The following is an 18,012-nucleotide window of genomic DNA, read 5'->3' as shown; positions in this document are numbered from 1 at the left end:
AAACTTCACTGTTATGCATTTTTGTGGAACCTAAACCGATTGAGATTATCCAAAAACATTTTATATCTTTTCTCAAATGTACAGAAAGAGCAAAGATACAAAATGTTATATATAAAAATCCAAACCTAGGGGTCAAACCACGTTTTTTTGGTTAATTTTGCATGGTATGAAGGAGCAATTAAAATAATGTTAATAAATAAGTAAATTACTAAAATAATAAATAAAATGAATCGAGTTAGGGTAGCAAATAATAGAACACTTCAAAACTTTCTGAATAGTTGAAATATTTTCAGGATGCAATAGGAATTAAATCTCAAACAAGACACGCAATTTTTGGCGATGGACGTGTTTCAATGTTTGCTTTCCAAAACATACAGTGGATGAAGATCGATTAGGAAAAAATAAGGAAAAGGAGAACCAAAATGCTAGAAAAGTTAGAATATTTTCAGGATTGGAATACGAAATTTCTGCAGAAACTGCCGATTTTCTACAAATATCTTACAACTCAAGATAGAATTTTGCACAAATTCTGCAGATTTCTTTAAGTTTAAAGTAAATCTAAAGTTCGAGCAGATGACATATCGAATTCAACATTTTTCGTGAGCTTTCCGCGGAATTATCGTAATTTCCGAGAATTATAGAGTTTCTTCTAATTTAAAGAAATCTGCAGAATATATGCAAAATTTTATTTTGAGTTGAAAGATATTTGCAGAAAATTTGCAGTTTCTGCAAAAATTTCACATAAATCTGCAAAATGTCTGCAGAATATTTGAGTTTTCCTCTCGCATTTGAACAGAATTGGTCTGCAGCTCAGGCCTCCGTTCTGTGACGTACGTCACGAATTTAATAGTATTCTGCTTTGGGGGTTATTATTTTTATTTGAGAACTCATACAGGTCCTGGTTTATTTATAATTATTAGAAATTTCTGTTGCCTATCACAATTATTTTTCAGAGAATTAAGAACAATATAAAAGGTCATAATTATACAAAAAAAAAAAAAAACTTTTACAAAAAAAAAAAAAAACTTTTACAAAAAAAAAAAAAAAAAAAAGGCAGTAACAACACCCTAAAAATGTAGGGAACAGTTGATTTAGTTGCTTAAAATGAAAATGTTTAATCTAAAATGAACGATTAAAAAAAAAGGAAAGAAAACTTTGTCGATTACATGGTTGCCCACTTTTGCCATCGTTGATGACTTGATTTCTTTGGTAATCATTTTCAATGAAATGGTCACCTGCTAAAGATTGGCGACCACTAATCTAAAACTTTTTTTTTCGAGAATCTGTTGCTAAAATCTTCTCAACAACCTAATTAGATGACAGCAAAACCTTTGTGTTGTCAACATTTGGTACAATATCACTCATAGGTGGGCTCATACGGGGGGAAAACTGCGTCTTCACTTTCAAGAGTAAAGGGGCTCTTACCCTACTTTTCTAAATTCAAAAGTAACGATAAATTGAAAAATGATAAAATTGTTCGTTTCACGTGTTTAAAGAAAGGAATTGATTTAACAAGCATGTGCTTTAGATTTTTCTCACATTATTACTTCATGAACATTAAACTGGAGCTTTAAATTGGGAAGAAAAGTGTTGCTATCAGTCCCTATTTTTGAAGCCTTGTCCTGAATTTTTTGGAGAAGGTTATTTAATCAATAATGCCAACAGAGTTCAATTTCCCATTTGAAAAAAAAAGTATGCCTCAGAGGCCTAACTTGCCCCTCCTTTGACCCCGCACCAGCCATCTATATCACAGTTGAAGGTATAATCTTGCATAGAGTGATCAGTGCCACCTCCATAACAGAGAAGCACCCTTTGTGCATTTTGATGTTGATGAATAAGTATTATAAACAAAAGTCTCCCACTCATAAATTAGAATAAGGGAAGATTTCGATAATTGGGAATCTGGCGATCTTTCTTCATTGGCTTCAATTTTTGGCTCCAGCGCCTACGTGAGAGGTATATTTCATTGGAAATTTAAACAAAGGGACCGGAAACATCTATTCACATAGGGTTACCATAAATCAGCTGTGTTACCAAAATAAAACTATTTACGCCAAAAATTGAGTAGACCGCGCCAGATTCCCAATTATCGAAATATCCCCAAAAATTCACCTTCGGAATAGCATATAGCCATATAAATTTTTCTTCTGACATAATAAAAGCATATACTATAAACACTTTATAAAATTACAAACACATTTTCGAAATAAAAGAAGAAAAAGCGTTAAAAAAGAATCAATAATACTAATATAATTGAAAATAGCTTTCAGTGATAAATTACCAATCCAAACAGTACCCCTATTTTGAAACATTTTCAAAGCACCAAATGTTATTCCTCAAAACTTTCACACTGAAACTTTGTCCATTAAAAGGTAAAAATTTGCACAATAATAGAGTAATTAATGATAAGTCGAAGGAGTCAAGAAATATTTTCCCCCCTTCATTGCTTTGCAAAGAAAGCTTATGCATTGAAGGAACGAAATGTTTGAAAATGAAATAAGGCCGTATTTTTAGACATGAAAGTTTTGAAAAATAAAGCCAAAAGTAACATTTTAAAATATAATAAAATCATCAACGAATTGAAGGTAACATTTCAAAACTTTGTTTTGAATATACGTATTGCCAGATTTAAAACAAAAGGCCATAGCAACGGAGAAAAACGCGACTCGCGTTTTAAAAAATTGTAATATAAATAAACTCTGTGACGTTTGAAATATTTAATCCATTTTCGTATGTTACAGTACATCAGCGGTAATTTCTGTCTTTTGAAATTTGAAGCTACGAGTTCATAGGTCTTTTTCTTTCTTTTTGGGTCTATTTGAGCACGACCGGTAGCGACCGGTTAGTTAATCACATGACAGCTAATGATCACGTGAACTAATCGACTAATCAACAGCTAAGATTGGTAACCGGTGTGCTAACCGGTTGATCATGAAACGCTGCGGTTAGTAATTGGTTACTCACCGGTCGACCGGTGAGGTTCGTCGAACGCAAGGTTTGAGAAATATGGCAGTAGAAACGTCAATGAACAACAACAAAAACAAACAAACGCAACATTGTTGTCTTTATAACCAAAACATTTCAGACAATTTAAATGTTAATAAAGCAAAATTAGCGTAAAAAAGTATTTGAATTGTTTACAGCTTCTTTAAAATGAGATTAAATAGACATTTTGATCTTCAGTCCATGTGTCTGAACGTCATAGTTGGACACTTGGATTTTTACGTAAACGCTAATCACTTTCCTGAAAAATATATGGCTTTCTTTTGTGAGTAAAATGATATAATTGGATAAGGAAAAGTTATGGTAACGTGGTCTCAGATTTGTTCAAAAATTTTGGCATCAGTCATCCATAATTCTATTAAAATGTTTCAAAAAGATCTGCCGAAAAAATAAATAAGAGCGTTAAAAGCATTTAGAATTTCAGAATAGTACAATAACCTGTCAAGCAAATTTAAACAAGTCATTTATTATTATTTAAAGCTCTATTAAAATGTGAAATATTCTGCCAACTAAAAATAAACAATATTAAAAGCTCCCTTATTTTTCGCCAATGTCGGTTAGAGACCATGTTATCTTAACTCATTGAATTTTAGCAGTATTTTTTGTTTATCAATGGTAATTTCAACAGGTAGCTCTATTTGAATATGCCCTTGGTGCTGGTACGTTCTCATGGATGGTGACATGAGACACAAGATTCTAATCTTGGCTTAGGAGGAGGGGTGAGGGACAAGAAAAAAGTTTCCAATGTAGGCTTATACTCCATTTGTTTCCATATCTTTTAATAACAATGCAATTTTTATTCATAGTTTTGGTTGTGAAGCTTTTTGGCAACATTCAGAAATCTGTCGAATTTCTGTCTCCAATCGCCTATTAAAACTAGTTGGGCCAGCTGTGCCCAACCTTGGTCCGTGGTGGCCTGATCGGTGAGGCATCAAACTAGTAACTGGAGGGTCCCGGGCTCGATCCTAGCCGTTTGAAGATCCACCATTCTCATTAATAGTGACTGAGAGACATTAAATATGTTCGCCATCACAAAGTCCTCCTAGTGAAGCGATACCTGTCGGGGTGCTGGAGAACGGATTGCTCGGTTTCTGGACTGGCTCAAAAAATCAGAGCTGTCTTCAGGGTCCCATCCAACTGGTTAAACCATAAACAATGGTAGGATTCGGGGGACTCTGGAGTGAAAAGGAAAAGTACCCAAGCTTAGGAATGAGCGATGCATCTAATAAAACCAATGTTTATCCCACATCATTAAACTGGTTTAGAGTTTTTCTCTGAACCGATGCATCAGTACAACACCGACTGCAAATATAAGCACTGATAAATAAACACCAACCCAGGATAACTGCCGTTTTAATTTCTAATTTTTTCGCACAAAGTTAAATTATCAATGATGTCAAACCAATCTGGCTTAACAACAAAGGTGTGAAGAGTTAATAGGAATCTTTTCGAAAAAAAATGCTGATGGAAGCATGGGAGTATCATAAATTTACAAAGACCTTTGTTTTTCCCAAAACATACAGGAAATGCAGTTTTTATGAACTCTTAAAATAAAATATATTGATGAGCAAAGTTTATCCTATAAATACTCACCAAAAAAAAAGGCAAAATTTAAAGTGCAAAATAGCAGCAAAAAATTGCAGAGGCGCATTTTGCTGTTAAAAAGAACTCTTTTTTAAACGCAGGAAGATGTGAGCTTGTGAATGCATGTCTTTGGTTTTATTAGCTAAATAGGCTCCAGTAATCTGAAAACATGTCTGCAATATTTGTTGTTATCTTGCCCTTTTAATGCTGTTTTCATATAGTTTTTAAATAATTTCTTTCTGGTGCTAGAATAGTTTAAAGTAGGAATTCCTCCATTGCCCTGCCCTACTGAACCTTCTCTAGGGCTTTAATTCACGAAAATTGAAGATGACACACAAATGTTAAAAATTAAATTCTTGATGATATTGATTCATTGGCCGTGATAGGGGCATTGAAGTTTTGAAACCCAATAGTATACTCTTAGAATAAAATATGAAGGGATGCTTAACAATCGTACGTTATTCAAATAAAAAGTGGGTGAGGCATGTATTAAAATATAAAAAAGGCAAACTGTATGCATGAATAAAAATCGAAAAGAAAGATACCATCTTGTAGTCAACTGGAATACTGTCTGTAATAAATGCTTATCCTTGAGGACTAAGTTTATTTAGTTATTCTTGTATTACGTAATTCATGAGTATTTGTCAAAAAAAAAAAAAAAAAAAATCTTCCAAACTCAGTTAATGCAAAGCAAGAAGTATTCAAAAAAAAAAGTTAAAATATGAAATATTTAGCAATATAAGTTAATGGGAATAATTTTGTAACAACTTTCCTCAGAATTATAATTTAGGAATTTAAATCATAATTGCTGTTATGAAATCTACTTCCCTTGAAGACTTTTACCAATATTTATGCAGTATTCATCCATGAATACTGCATACATATAACTTGTTCAAATTGCATCATTCATCAGATCACTTAAAGATAAAATTTGCAACAGTGATGTGGTCTTGGGGGGAATAGTGGGATACGTATGGATAGGATTGTAGGCTCTGGGCCCAGAATCTGTTGCTGGTCGTCCCATTTGTATAAGTAAACAAATTAAAGGTTGAAAGACACTTTTTCTTTTTAATTTTAAAAAAATGTGAAGATGCTAGTATAAAAATTAAAAAGTAGACAGTGATTTCCAATAGAGTGAACTTCTGTTACAACAAACTTCAAAGGACTGCAAATTGTATCCTTTGCAACAGGAATTTTCTTCGTAATGGAATTCAAGCAATGGGAGAACAAGTAAATCATAACTTAAAATTTATTTCGCTGAAACAGATATGTGTTTATATTGGGATTTCATTGTATATTTGGAACAAAGGAGAGTCAGAGGGGACATTATTCAGTTGTTTAAATTTATCAAAATGAAAGATGTTCATTGGTTGGATTTTAGCATGGAAAGTAGGACGAGGGGTCATTGTTTTAAGCTATTCAAGTCTCAGGCTAATTTGGAAGTTAGGGAAAATTTCTACTTCAGTAGGGTCGTGGGTACTTGGAACAGCATATCCGAAAAGGCAGTAATGAGTAAAGGGGTAGACAGCTTCAAGAGCACCATTGATCTTCATTGGGGACTAATAAACTGACTAGGAAAAGCCTAGGTCGTCCCAGAGCCTGTTGCTGGTCATCACATTTGTATATTATGTTATGGTGACATGGATATTGATGATAAAAGATTAGCTAAATATTCACGAAAGAGGAAGATCTCTGCCATTATGTGCAGTGTATTAAACATTGCCATAAAATATAATTGTGTGGCAAGCATCCAGCATAAAGTGTGATAGACAATGTTGAAGAGTTTAAAATGCATCATGGTAAGAGTATTTTTCTCCATGCCAATGACTAGCAAAACATTTGCAAGGAAATATTTTAAATGCACAATTGTTTTTCTATTTTATTCAAAAAACGTTTTGATAATTTTTATATTGTGCAGACAAAAAAGTGGTTGCAAGTTATTTTTAAATTTCATTTCAGATCGGAAGTATTCGGATGTTTTGTATCATTTACTAAGAGAAAGAGGTATTTTCTGTGAAAAATACATGGTGTGGCTTCTTACTCCATATTGGAAGGATGTAACTATTTGCAGGCAGTTAAGTGATCCGAAAAGTATTTTGTCCAAATTCAAAACTTACGGACAGGTAAATATATTTTTTATTCGGAAGTATCAATTCAGTGTTGGGTTTGTTTTTTGAAAAATGCATAAATTTGATAGATATGAACCCAATGTCATTTTATGTAATTAACGAAGCCTTTTCAAGAATTGATAGTGCTTTTCTTTTTACACTCATCATCATTAGTTTTTAATGGACTATCAAAAAAAAAGCAACATTTAGTAGTTAAGAAACGAAGGACTGCCAGGCAGGACAGATACTATGGAATTTTTTCTTGCACGAACCAGAAAAGCTTAGCTGATTTACATCATGAAATAAATTGCTTTATCGATGTTTTAATGACTTCAAAAATTATGTTTAAAAGTTATATTGATGGTGTTTAAAGAAGGAAATTATTTTTTACTTTTTAGAACAATATCCATTTCTTACAGCAATTTTGTTCTTTTTATTTTTTTCATTTTCAAAAATTGTTTTATTAAAAATTAAAAGGTGTAACACCTTTTAAGCATTATCAAATCATTTTCGATAGTTGTAAAAGTTAAATGATGAATACATTTGAATTTTTCAAAATACACAACTATTTATTATAATATAATTAGTTTTAATGCATGACATGTCAAGGAAAGCTGAATGATAATTAAATTTAGATTTGTTAAACAGTTATTGGAATTCAATTAAGGGGGCCACAAACAAACATTACACTTTGACGGGGGGACTGGTTCATGTAAGTGTGGAGGGATGTTAACAAGAAGTGCGACATATTGTGACAAAGAGGAAAAGAGAATCTAAAATGTTGAAAAAAGAAGACATTTATGGACAGTCAGTCCCTTTTCAATTTGTTCAATTTATTCCCAAACCTCAAATTTGATCCAGTAGTGGTCACCCCAAAATCTGAAAATTACAGTAGTGGCCATCTGACATTTCCTCATCCAAAGAATTTACATTACTTACTTTAAATTCAAATTACTGATTAATAAAAATGATTCAGTATGAAAGTTACGTTAAGTACCAATATATTAATCCCATTATTATTGTTCATTTCTTTCTTCAAAGTATATAAGTAACATCAATGGCAAATTTACAAGAGGAGCGGTGGGGGAGGGGAGCAACCGCCCCCTCCGTGACTGTCATTTTCTGAAACCAATAATATGGAATTGAAAAAATTACTAGCAATTGCTAATATTTTTAATCTAGTAAATTTCACAAATTTGATTTTTAATTTTAGGCAGTTAGTGTAGTCGAGGATGGACAACGATACCCACTTTTTATTTTGTACCTAAGCTCGCCCCCTCCCCCTTTCTTTGAACTTTAATGATTTTTATGTTTGTATGTGTGTCTTTCCAATTTTTTCTTCTAGGACTACACTGCTAAATAGAATTGCAGTCTATTGCCTCCATGACGGGTCTGGGGGGCAGGGAGCTTTTACGGTTTTCAACCTCTACCTCCTTGAATAGACCATAAATCCGCCCCTAAGTACCATTAAAGTGACCACTACTGAAGCACTGGCCACAACTGGTGTGTTTAGCTTAAATATAGTTTAAAGTTAAATTCTATCATCGATTTTATGAGCATTAAAATTTACTTGCCGTGTCAAACCTATATGTAACTCTACAATTGTGAGTTGAGATTATTATCATAAATGTAACATTATTTTTTCAATATTTAGTAGAACTAGAAAGCTTTATTATGTGATCAAACTTAATACTTGTTGCATGACTGATATTATAAGACAAAAGTTATAAGTTCTATCTTTTTATTTTTATTTCAATAGTCTGTTACATCTCTGGATATGACATTCTCCATCATTCGTCCAGAAATGCTTAAAGCTCTCATATTTTGTGTCCCACATCTAACTCATCTCGATCTATCAGGAACCGACTTCCCAAGTCATGTTCTAGCATGCTTACAAAAATTGTGTCCATCCCTTGTGAAGCTGAATGTTTCATATTGTCAGAATATCAATGATGATGTAATACTAGATATGTGTCAAAGGTGTGATGACCCCAACTCTTTCCGTTTGAGACACTTGGATATATTTGGCACACCTGTAAGTGCAAATGGTATCTATGCCGTTTTGGTAAAATTGAATCATCTTGAGGTTTTAAGACATCATAAATTATCAAAAATATTTTTTAAGCTTCATAGTCATGGATTGCTGCCAAGGTTTGCTTATAAATTGATAGAGTTTGAACACTTTTCTTCTATGACACTAAAACTAAAAACAATTTTAGAAGCATGGATAGCATTTTGTCCATACATTGAAAAAGTTGCTATTTATGATACCATAGACAATGAAGAGTTTGAACAGATTTCTAAATTTTTGCATTTAAAAGAATTAGAAGTTAAATTTAATGAAAGAGGCATTTATACCACCTGTCATTTTAACTGGTTTACAGCAAAAGGTAAACATTTAACAAAGTTATCCCTTACTAATGTAAAGATTGATATTGTCACATTAGTGTCCAATTGTAAGAATTTGGAGTACCTCTTTTTCACAGATGTATATTTTACAGAATTTGAAAAAAATGCACTTAAAAGTAATTCAGTGTTAAAATGTTTGAAAACATTAATACTTGCACGTGTACTTTTTTCCGATCCTGCTATTTTTCAAGCCTTTCAACTATTAGTTTCTATAAGTAATTTAGAAGAACTTTCCATCAGATATTGTAGGAATGTCTCCGAAAAAGTGGCCAACATAATACTTAGATCTTCCAGTCAACTGGAGTTGCTTGATTTCAGTTTTACCGACATAACAATTGAAACATTACTGCCGTTTTTTCACTGTCCGAAGCTCTCAAAACTTTATATAGATACATGCAGTCACATACCCATTAGAGATCATCGATTGACAAAGTTCACGAAAACATGTGATCTTGGGAACACTTTTTCATGGCATGTAGACTTTTGGAGCAACCAAGATATTGAGTGTATTCCAGTACGTAGGTAGTTGGACTAAATAAAAAAATAAAAATTTTCTACTAAACCTAGATGAGGTTTATAGGAAATTATTAACAGCAAAAATAATTGGTAAAATCTCTCATCAATTTTACCATACATATATCTGTGATAATATTAAAAATTTGGATAGAAATACTATTAAGTTCTTAAAAAAAATCTGCAGGCTAAAGAGTTAATGCTGTTTGAATTCAATCACAAGATTTCTGCAAAAGAAGAGAAAATTTCTATTTTAAGGACAACCTCTACTACTACACCAGACTTCTATATTTGGAACTTAAACACTTAAATTCAGGCTATAATCCATCCATAAGGAAATTATTTATCTTTTATTAAAATGGAACAAAGTCAAATTGTAGCTTAGATGGTGCATGTGGAATTACATCTTGTGTTATAATCACTACCTTGGCTTTATCACGTGCATAGGCGGGATCAGCAGAGCAAAACATTTACAGTGCTTGGTTTTCCGAATAATTTTTGTTAAAGTCACTACATACTACACTACCTTGAAAATTTCAACTAGATGGATATTTCAAACCAGTGCAAAATGTTTTAGAATTTACTTGGACATCAAGAGAAATTACTCTAGAACATAACTGGACGGACACAATTAAAAAAAAAAAAAAACACACAATGTGGAAAAAAGAATACATGTGCACTTTGTGATATTTTTTTGGGAATTATAAGTGATGTTCAAATTTTATTTTATTCAAATATTACACAAGTATATTTTTAAGACTCCCTCAACTAGTTTAATTGATTGTATGTATCATTTTGAAACATATAATGAGACAGGAATAAATATAAGTTCTTGTTAATAAAAATATTTTTCTCTGATTAGTTGTTCATTTTTATTTCAAGTCCATTTTTATTTTCCTTTGAAAATTGAACAGAGGTTATGAAATTTAGCCCAGCCTTTTTAAGTGGGCACTAAAGAAACAAGTACTGACACATTCTGGTATAGTTCCAGTGTGTCTGACTGTTAATAAAAGACAAGAGTAAAAGACTGACAGTATAAAAGCACTAGAAAGGCTGCATTCACAAAATTTCCAATTTCATGGAAATTAGCTCTAGTTTCCAAACAGTAAAAGAGGTTTAACAATAAAAAAAAGCAACATTTTACTGACATTCATTCAGAATGGAAACAGCATTCTACAGAAATAAAAGTTGAGGAAATGAAGATTTTGCAAAAATCACAATTGTAAAAATGAACTTTTTTTACAAAAAAAAAAAAAAAAAAGCAATAGTGAAATTGAACCCTCTACAAAAAATTGTGACTGCAAAAACAAAACGTATCCCAAAAAGTATGAGCATCACACATTTATGATCGTGAATGCCTTGGTTACATATCTTTTTCCTACTTTTTAAAATGCTTATTTTCAAAAGAATAAAGGCAATAAAGCAGCCTCATTTTATTTATTTAAATTTTTTAAAAGAAAGTAAGAGACAAAAGTAAGCAAAATTTCAATTTTTTAAAACATTTCTTGTGTCCAAGGAAAAAGAACATGGAGTTTTTTTAAATATCTTCAATTTTTCTACAATTGATTGTAAAATGGTCATTAATGCCTATATGTTGGCTAAAATAGACACTATAGTCACCTTCGCTTCAAAATAGTAGCTTTAGTTGCCAGTGGCAGCACTGTTACTACTGCAAATTCATGTGAGAAAAAAACTTTTCAAACCTTATTATTATTATCTATGAGCTGTTCATTCACTGGTCAGTCTACTCTACACAGTTGAACTCGCTTATTACGAGACCTGTTTTAACGAAAACTCAGATTTAGCGAGGAAATAAAAAACATTTGGTAGGTACAGTGTTAAGTCTATGGGAACATTGCTCGCTTTTAACGAGCAACATTTTTGCTATTCACAAAATTTCTGTTGGTTTCCTTTTCAGAAAAGATTATTTTACTTTTGTAAAAGTTCTATTAACATTTTGAATTCAATCAAAATAAAGAGATAAGACATAAATCCTGAGAACAAGAGATGAAATGGACTTTTTTTTTTTTAATTTCGTGGATTGGAGGAGCTTAAAAATTATATATCCGTTGAAGCGAATGTTATCATTTCCGAGATATACTTCCGAGAATATTGTAGCTCAAAGTCAAGCTAATACAGATGAGAGGCGGGAAAAAAAAACAAAAGTGATCACAAACACGTTTTTTTATGAGCACTGGGTTATAAAGAGCCAATATTGCCGTCCCTTAGCACTCGTTATAAGCAAGTTCGACTGTATTGACTACAATAACTTCAAATCCATTCAAAATCTATGAATATACAATTTATTTATTGTATCATAGGAACAACAATTTGCACAGCAAAAATATTAATTCATGAATGAGGTTATATAAAAATATATAATTTTAAAATTGTACAATAGACAGGTTTAAAAAAAAACTAAATATATTTGGTAGTTATTCTGAAGCAGTTTCATTGCACTTATTATGAAAGAAATTCAACACCTTCAGAAACTTTTGGTACCTTTCATCACATGCCACAATACATCCTCTGTATCCCCAAAGCATACGTAAATGAAATTCCGTATGAAACACATCAAGCAACGCATTGTCGTACTTATGTGATTTTGAAAACATCTGGCCATTTTTATTAAACATTTGATAGTTCTGCATTATATTTCTCCCAAGTTCTAAATGATCTGCAAGCAATTGAAGCCCATAGTCATCAGCTATCTGACCTCCAGGCAGGTAAAAATCAAGCATATTTTTACTAATTGTTTCATTATCAAATGGTTGCACATCGATAAAAGTCATCAATTCTCCATGCTTTTGCAGAATGAATATGAGAGATAACAAATACGGAATACATATATTTGGCACATCTATATCTGTAGCGTTTTCAAGGGCTTTAAATAAAGGTTTCAATTTTGTTTCAAACACAAATGCCACTTCTGTATGAGAATGTCTCAATGCAAGCCATGTTGAGTGTAGTTCTGCAATCTGAAAATGAAAATAAATCATTTTAAAATCCTCATCCAATTTCTGGATAACTTAAACAAATAAACTTAATATTAAACAAATAAATACTGCACTGAATATTAATAGGTCTCAATTACTATTTAAAGTGCTAACAACGAAGACTTCATTACTTAATAATAACAAAAATAATGATTGACTTACAACATAATATTACGATACAAATATTAATTTTAGAAAATTGCTTGTATTATCATATTCTTTGATTTTCAAAGGTAATTTTTTCTTGACTGAAATCGACTACATGTGTTACTAACTAGTTAAAATATTGCAGATAGGTGGCTCTACAATCAGAGTAAATATTTCGCTATTTTACATTGTGAACATTCCCCTACTTGTTAGTTCAATTTTAAAATAAAATTACGGTTTTCAGAAAATTTTCATTGGGCCTATGAAAATTTTGCCCATTATAAGTTATAAATGGTTGCAAATGTAATTTCATTCATAAAATAAAACAGGTAATTCGAATGACAGGGGGGAAAAATCAAATTTCAACAGAAGTGTAAAATAGTTTAATTAGCAAACTGTAAATAATAAAAGACAGATTACACTAACCAGTGATGGTTTTGTTTTGTATGTTTTGTTAATTGATTTTTATCTTTTTATGGCATTAAATTTGGAAATTGCCCTTATGCTATCCCCCCCCCCACCCCTCTACAAAACATTTTTAGTGTAGGTCAGTTTTTCTGCATGAAAAAAAAAAAAAACTTAACTAGACTTACTTCTGGAAGCGTCAAAGCAAGCATAATTGATGAAAAACCATAAAAATTTCCTGTTGATGTTTTCGTTTCAATTGCTATTTCTATCCATTTACTTAGTAGTTCAACTCTTTCTTCTTCAACAGGTGTAGTTAAAATTATCACAGAAACAAACAACTTCATGCATTCGGTTCTGCAAAAATAAATAAATAAAAATAAATAACTAAAAATAATTACATTGTTTGATCAATAACATACTTCTATTACATATAAGTTGTACAACGCATTAAAAATCATAAGACTAAATTAGTTATTTCTAATGTTCATTGTTTCTTATTCCAATATCATTTATTGGTAAGATAATCATGGTCAATAAATAAAAATATTTCAGATTTCAAAGTTAGTTGTTGAAGATTTGAACTGCAAACTTAAGCATAACAAGAAACTTTCCTAACAAAAACATCTTCACAAAATTGCATTAAAAAGTAGTTAAATTTACAATAAATAAGTAAGCTTCACTGAAAAACATTCACTCCTATTCTATTAGGTGAATTTTAATCTTAACCATCCATTCAGCACATATGCAGAAACCAATTCATAATTGAAAATCAATCAAGTGTGATAGAAGGAAGGAAACATATTTTTGTCTGATGTGCAGTTTGAGAAAAGAATGTTTGAGGAAATGATTTTTCAGGTTTCTATTTTTGTTCCTCTAATAAGTGTTCTGTAGCCTCAAACCACTAGCACTGGAACAGGGATGTTCATTTGAGAGATGGTTCTTTGTGTGCTTACAGGTTACATCTTAACCTACGGTTTTTAAAATCATTTCGAAAGTCATGTCTTAAAAAACAAAGTCAAAGCAGTTATGAAAATGGACATTTTTGCAACACTTTGAATTAAAATTAACAGGCAAATATTTTCATACCTCTCTAACAGTTTGTGCTCCCCCTCCCCCAATATGTTATAAAATTACTTTAAAACCTTCTTTTGAATAATTTGGGGAGTAGAAGTAGATAGATCTTCATAATAAGAGTTTTCTGTCTCCAGGAATATATATATATATGTATAAAATTTTTAAACACCTTTCGGAAAGGAACTGAAGAAAAAAAACGCAGCTCTGAGGAGCTTTTTTTCAAAAAGCTATATTTACAATTTTAACCATGTTTAAAAACACTGCACAGCATGAAACCGTTCATCTGACACCATTCCTGCTGATTCTTATGTAAAACACATTGGTGGTCATAATGTATCACATTATGACCATCAGTTTCTCCCATCACCCATCCCTTTTTGATAGTAAAAAGTGATAAACAATGGGGGAGTACATCCATTGAGAAGAAATACTAATGGAGGGAGCCACAGCAAATGTCTCAGTGAAATAAGCTTGGGACCCAATGTTTCCCAGTTTGTCCTTGTTTGGCTGGGAAGTTGTCGCGTTTTGGCATTAAATATTTTTCTGACGGCGCTTATTATGGAGTCGGGGCTACAAATCAGAGCAACTCTGGCTCCAACTAATTTACCGCATAATAATAAATAAATAAATAAATAACAGATACAAATGCAGGCCTATCATTCAAACTCCCTCTCCCCACTTCTTCCCGGATTTTAAAATATAATGTAATTGCATTTTTCATGTATTTTGGTGTTTATTCCTTGAAATGACGGGCATGTACAAATAGCTTCAAGTGTTCTGTTATTGACTGAAAATTTATGGATTCATAAGTATTGTAATCAATGTTTTGAAATGATTTCATACGCAGGCATACTAGTATTTAAATTGAAGCATAAAAATAGCAAATCTTTGTTCTTGCACATCTGCTGTTCACAGGAGCTTGGCGAGAAAATACTCGCCAACAAAGCAAATGTACACAAAATGCTTAAGAGCCATTAAAATAATTACTAGTTAAGTAAAAAAAGTTTTTATGGAACTAAAATGTTATTTGCACTCAAGATATACAATGTTTTATAACTTTTATAGGTAAAATAAGTACAAAAATTTAAAAATTTTAGGCAACTGTGTAATATGTACTCGTTGATTGCATATAAATGTCATTTTTTCTTTATTTAGAAGTGAAAAACATTCGTACATGCAAGGGAAAAGTTACTGGACCTTCTGGGGTGGCTTTCTCCTCACAGTTTACAACGCTAGAATACTGCAGTATTACTATAAATCTAATTTTTCCCTTATACAGTTAAAGGTTGTTATCATGCATGGCTTCAGCTAATGAAAACTTCTTCAGCGGTTACAGTCAACTCGAAATTGCTCCCCAGGTCACATGGTACCGTTGCCGTATCGGGTAGTAGGGTTGCACTCTCTCCATCTATTCCTTCTCAATGAGTACATCCTCAGATGTATAAATATACAGTGATGCTGTACTGTAAATATACTTAATATTATTCTTAAGCTTAATCATACCTGTGAATGTAACACAAATAAATATAACTAACAGCGGATATTTCTTTACTTACAATATGACTCCTATGCAGGGGCGTGAACATGGGGGGGGGGGGGGAGAAAAGGGACACCTGTTGGCCCGGGCCCAGGCTTGAAGGCAGCCCAATATTTTTAAAAGTAGGGTGAAATATAGGAGTAAACAATATTGAGGGGGGGGCGGCGGCCTGGAAAAGTCATTCGTGAGGGGCCCAAAAATTTCTGTGCATGCCCCTGCTCCTATGCAGCATTCAATGCTTGCAAAACTTTTTTATTTTTAAATCTTTACAACATGAAAATATTTACAGATATGGGGCTAAAATTAGTAAAGTCAATACTCTGGTTTCACACCAAAAGAAAAAAAAAGGTAAAAAATTTTATAAAATACCCCCCCCCCCCCACCCCCCAAAAAAGGATGATTTTTAAACATTTTTGGAGGAAAATTCTCCCTCCGTGCTTCACATGTTCATGCTTTTGAATTTTTTGCTTCTATAGCCCCTAAGAAGAATGTCAATGGTTAATATAATGCTTATTTCCCCTCCAAATCGAAATAATAGCTATGAAACTGTTGAAAACAGGAAAAAAAGGGCGGGGGAAGCTATTTCTAAAACGTAGTGAGTGATGGGGAGAAAAGTGGTCATGTTTGGATTCTGGTCAGGGTTGCCAGACGTCTCGGATTTCAAGGGACAGTCCCGTATTTTGAAACATTGTTTCGCGCCCCAGGGAACTTCCATACGGGACAGCTAAAGTCCCGTATTCTAGCAAATAACAATATTTTACAAAACAAGACATTATTTTTAGGGAAAAAAATAAAGTAAAATAAAAAATATGAACTAAGGAGCAATAAGAAAATTATGTGGCAGAAAAAGCAAAAATTATTTTTGTTTTAATTTGGTTTTTGTTTTGGCGGCAGACCATGAGGAGCCAAATGATTGCTTCCTCTTTGCTCATTCACTAATGTTGGAAATATATCTCGGCGCATGCGTCGTCAATCGCAATAAAAATTATTTTTATACTTTGATGGGCGACATTTTGTAAGGTTTTGTGCTTTGTTAAGATTTATTTTTTCAGATTTATTATGAAGAGATGTTCTATGTTGGAAAGTACCCCCTTAAAAATTCACCATATCCAGTAATTCCCCCCCCCCCCCCCCCCCCGCTGCTACTTTCACTCCTATAATCCTGTCTCGTATTTACTGTTCTTAAATCTGCCAACCCTGATTCAGGTGGTCATTTTACATAAGAATCAGCAAGAACAGTGTCGGAAGCGCTTTAAAAAGTTTTTTTTTTTTTTTGCCATGTAGTGTTATCTAAATTTTTCACATTTAAATTTGATATTCATTTAGGTATTCCCACTTCTGCTAGCAGAAAAAAAAAATCCAAATAAAAAAAAGTTCCTTAAATAACATACATGCAATTTATAATTTATTTTTTATAATGCACTATCAGCCATGAATTGTTCTTATAGAAAATCTACTCATCTTCATAAAGGAGTTGTAACTATTCATTCAGCTACGTTACAATCCTTTCCTTATTTGAACATCGAATTTCTTTTAAACATAGAGAGAAGCATTCAATTTTCATAACTTTGTTCTCAAATTGTAAACTTTTCTTATTTTTCTCAACATTCATGTTTTTAACATCCTTATGTACTACTTGTCTCACAAACTTATCTTGACAAACTGCAAGTTTAAAGATCAAAGTTTAAAACGTTTATAAACTTAACCGTTCATTTAAACATGCATTATCTTTAAACAAGTTAAATATTATCAGCACAAAATAACTTGAAATTTTATGATGAAAACAATTAATGTTTCAAATAATATATAAAGTTTTTAAAATCTTTTGAGATAAATTATATATTTAAAAAAAAAAGTGTCAGTAACAGTTTGAGGGCAATAAAACTATCACATCTTTTTTTACAATGCAACAGTGATAGTTTTTTACTTTTTATGTTACAAATAAGTAGATTCTAAGCCAGTGATACTCAACTGTGTACTATGGCTCCCCGGGAACCACCAACTTCTCACATGGGTGCAGCAAAGTTTTAGGATAACTTGAAAAATAATTGGAGACCTATTACATATGAAACTTTTGCAATATTTTGCAGCACCTCCAGACTGTATTAGAGCTATGCAATATAGATACATGAGTTTTATTTTTTATTTTTGTCAGTTAGTTATTATTCTTTTACTTTGGGAAGGACATTGTGGGAACGTGTAATTTCAAAAAGGTACTTTCACTGAAATAAAT

At 32.1% G+C, this 18,012-nt stretch overlaps 3 protein-coding genes across 3 annotated transcripts in view; 1 reads left to right on the top strand and 2 right to left on the bottom strand.

The window, feature by feature from the left end:
* Positions 1-1,187, bottom strand: part of LOC129216716 (centrosome-associated protein 350-like) — a 94,779-nt gene extending 93,592 nt beyond the window's left edge. Inside the window, exon 1 of the mRNA XM_054850933.1 lies at positions 1,167-1,187. Coding sequence (XP_054706908.1) covers positions 1,167-1,187 — 21 coding nt within the window. The remainder of the gene's footprint in view (positions 1-1,166) is intronic.
* Positions 1,188-3,055: 1,868 nt separating this feature from the next.
* On the top strand, positions 3,056-9,642 carry LOC129217571 (uncharacterized). The gene is made up of 3 exons (XM_054851897.1): positions 3,056-3,268; positions 6,547-6,710; positions 8,455-9,642. Exons 1-3 carry the CDS (start codon positions 3,154-3,156, stop codon positions 9,628-9,630), a joined length of 1,455 nt encoding a protein of 484 aa, XP_054707872.1. The 5' UTR covers positions 3,056-3,153; the 3' UTR covers positions 9,631-9,642.
* A 2,406-nt stretch (positions 9,643-12,048) lies between these two features.
* The window catches only part of LOC129217570 (breast cancer anti-estrogen resistance protein 3 homolog), a 38,573-nt gene continuing 32,609 nt past the window's right edge, over positions 12,049-18,012 (bottom strand). Inside the window, exons 8-9 of the mRNA XM_054851896.1 lie at positions 13,354-13,522; positions 12,049-12,595 (exon numbers count right to left, since the gene is read on the bottom strand). Coding sequence (XP_054707871.1) covers positions 12,053-12,595; positions 13,354-13,522 — 712 coding nt within the window. The 3' untranslated portion in view covers positions 12,049-12,052. The remainder of the gene's footprint in view (positions 12,596-13,353; positions 13,523-18,012) is intronic.

Source organism: Uloborus diversus, chromosome 2 (assembly GCF_026930045.1).
Source record: "Uloborus diversus isolate 005 chromosome 2, Udiv.v.3.1, whole genome shotgun sequence".
NCBI classification, from domain to species: Eukaryota; Metazoa; Arthropoda; class Arachnida; order Araneae; family Uloboridae; genus Uloborus; species Uloborus diversus.
The sequence above is the reverse complement of the archived record's forward strand: the minus strand, read 5'-3'. Positions and strand labels throughout refer to the sequence as shown.

Excerpts from the sequence above, each read along its gene's own strand:
- LOC129217571 (XM_054851897.1), top strand. The coding sequence starts at position 3,154 with ATGAGATTAAATAGACATTTTGATCTTCAGTCCATGTGTCTGAACGTC. Across the intron at positions 3,269-6,546 it reads AAAATATATGGCTTTCTTTT|ATCGGAAGTATTCGGATGTT; the intron begins GTGAGTAAAATG and ends ATTTCATTTCAG. Across the intron at positions 6,711-8,454 it reads AATTCAAAACTTACGGACAG|TCTGTTACATCTCTGGATAT; the intron begins GTAAATATATTT and ends TTATTTCAATAG.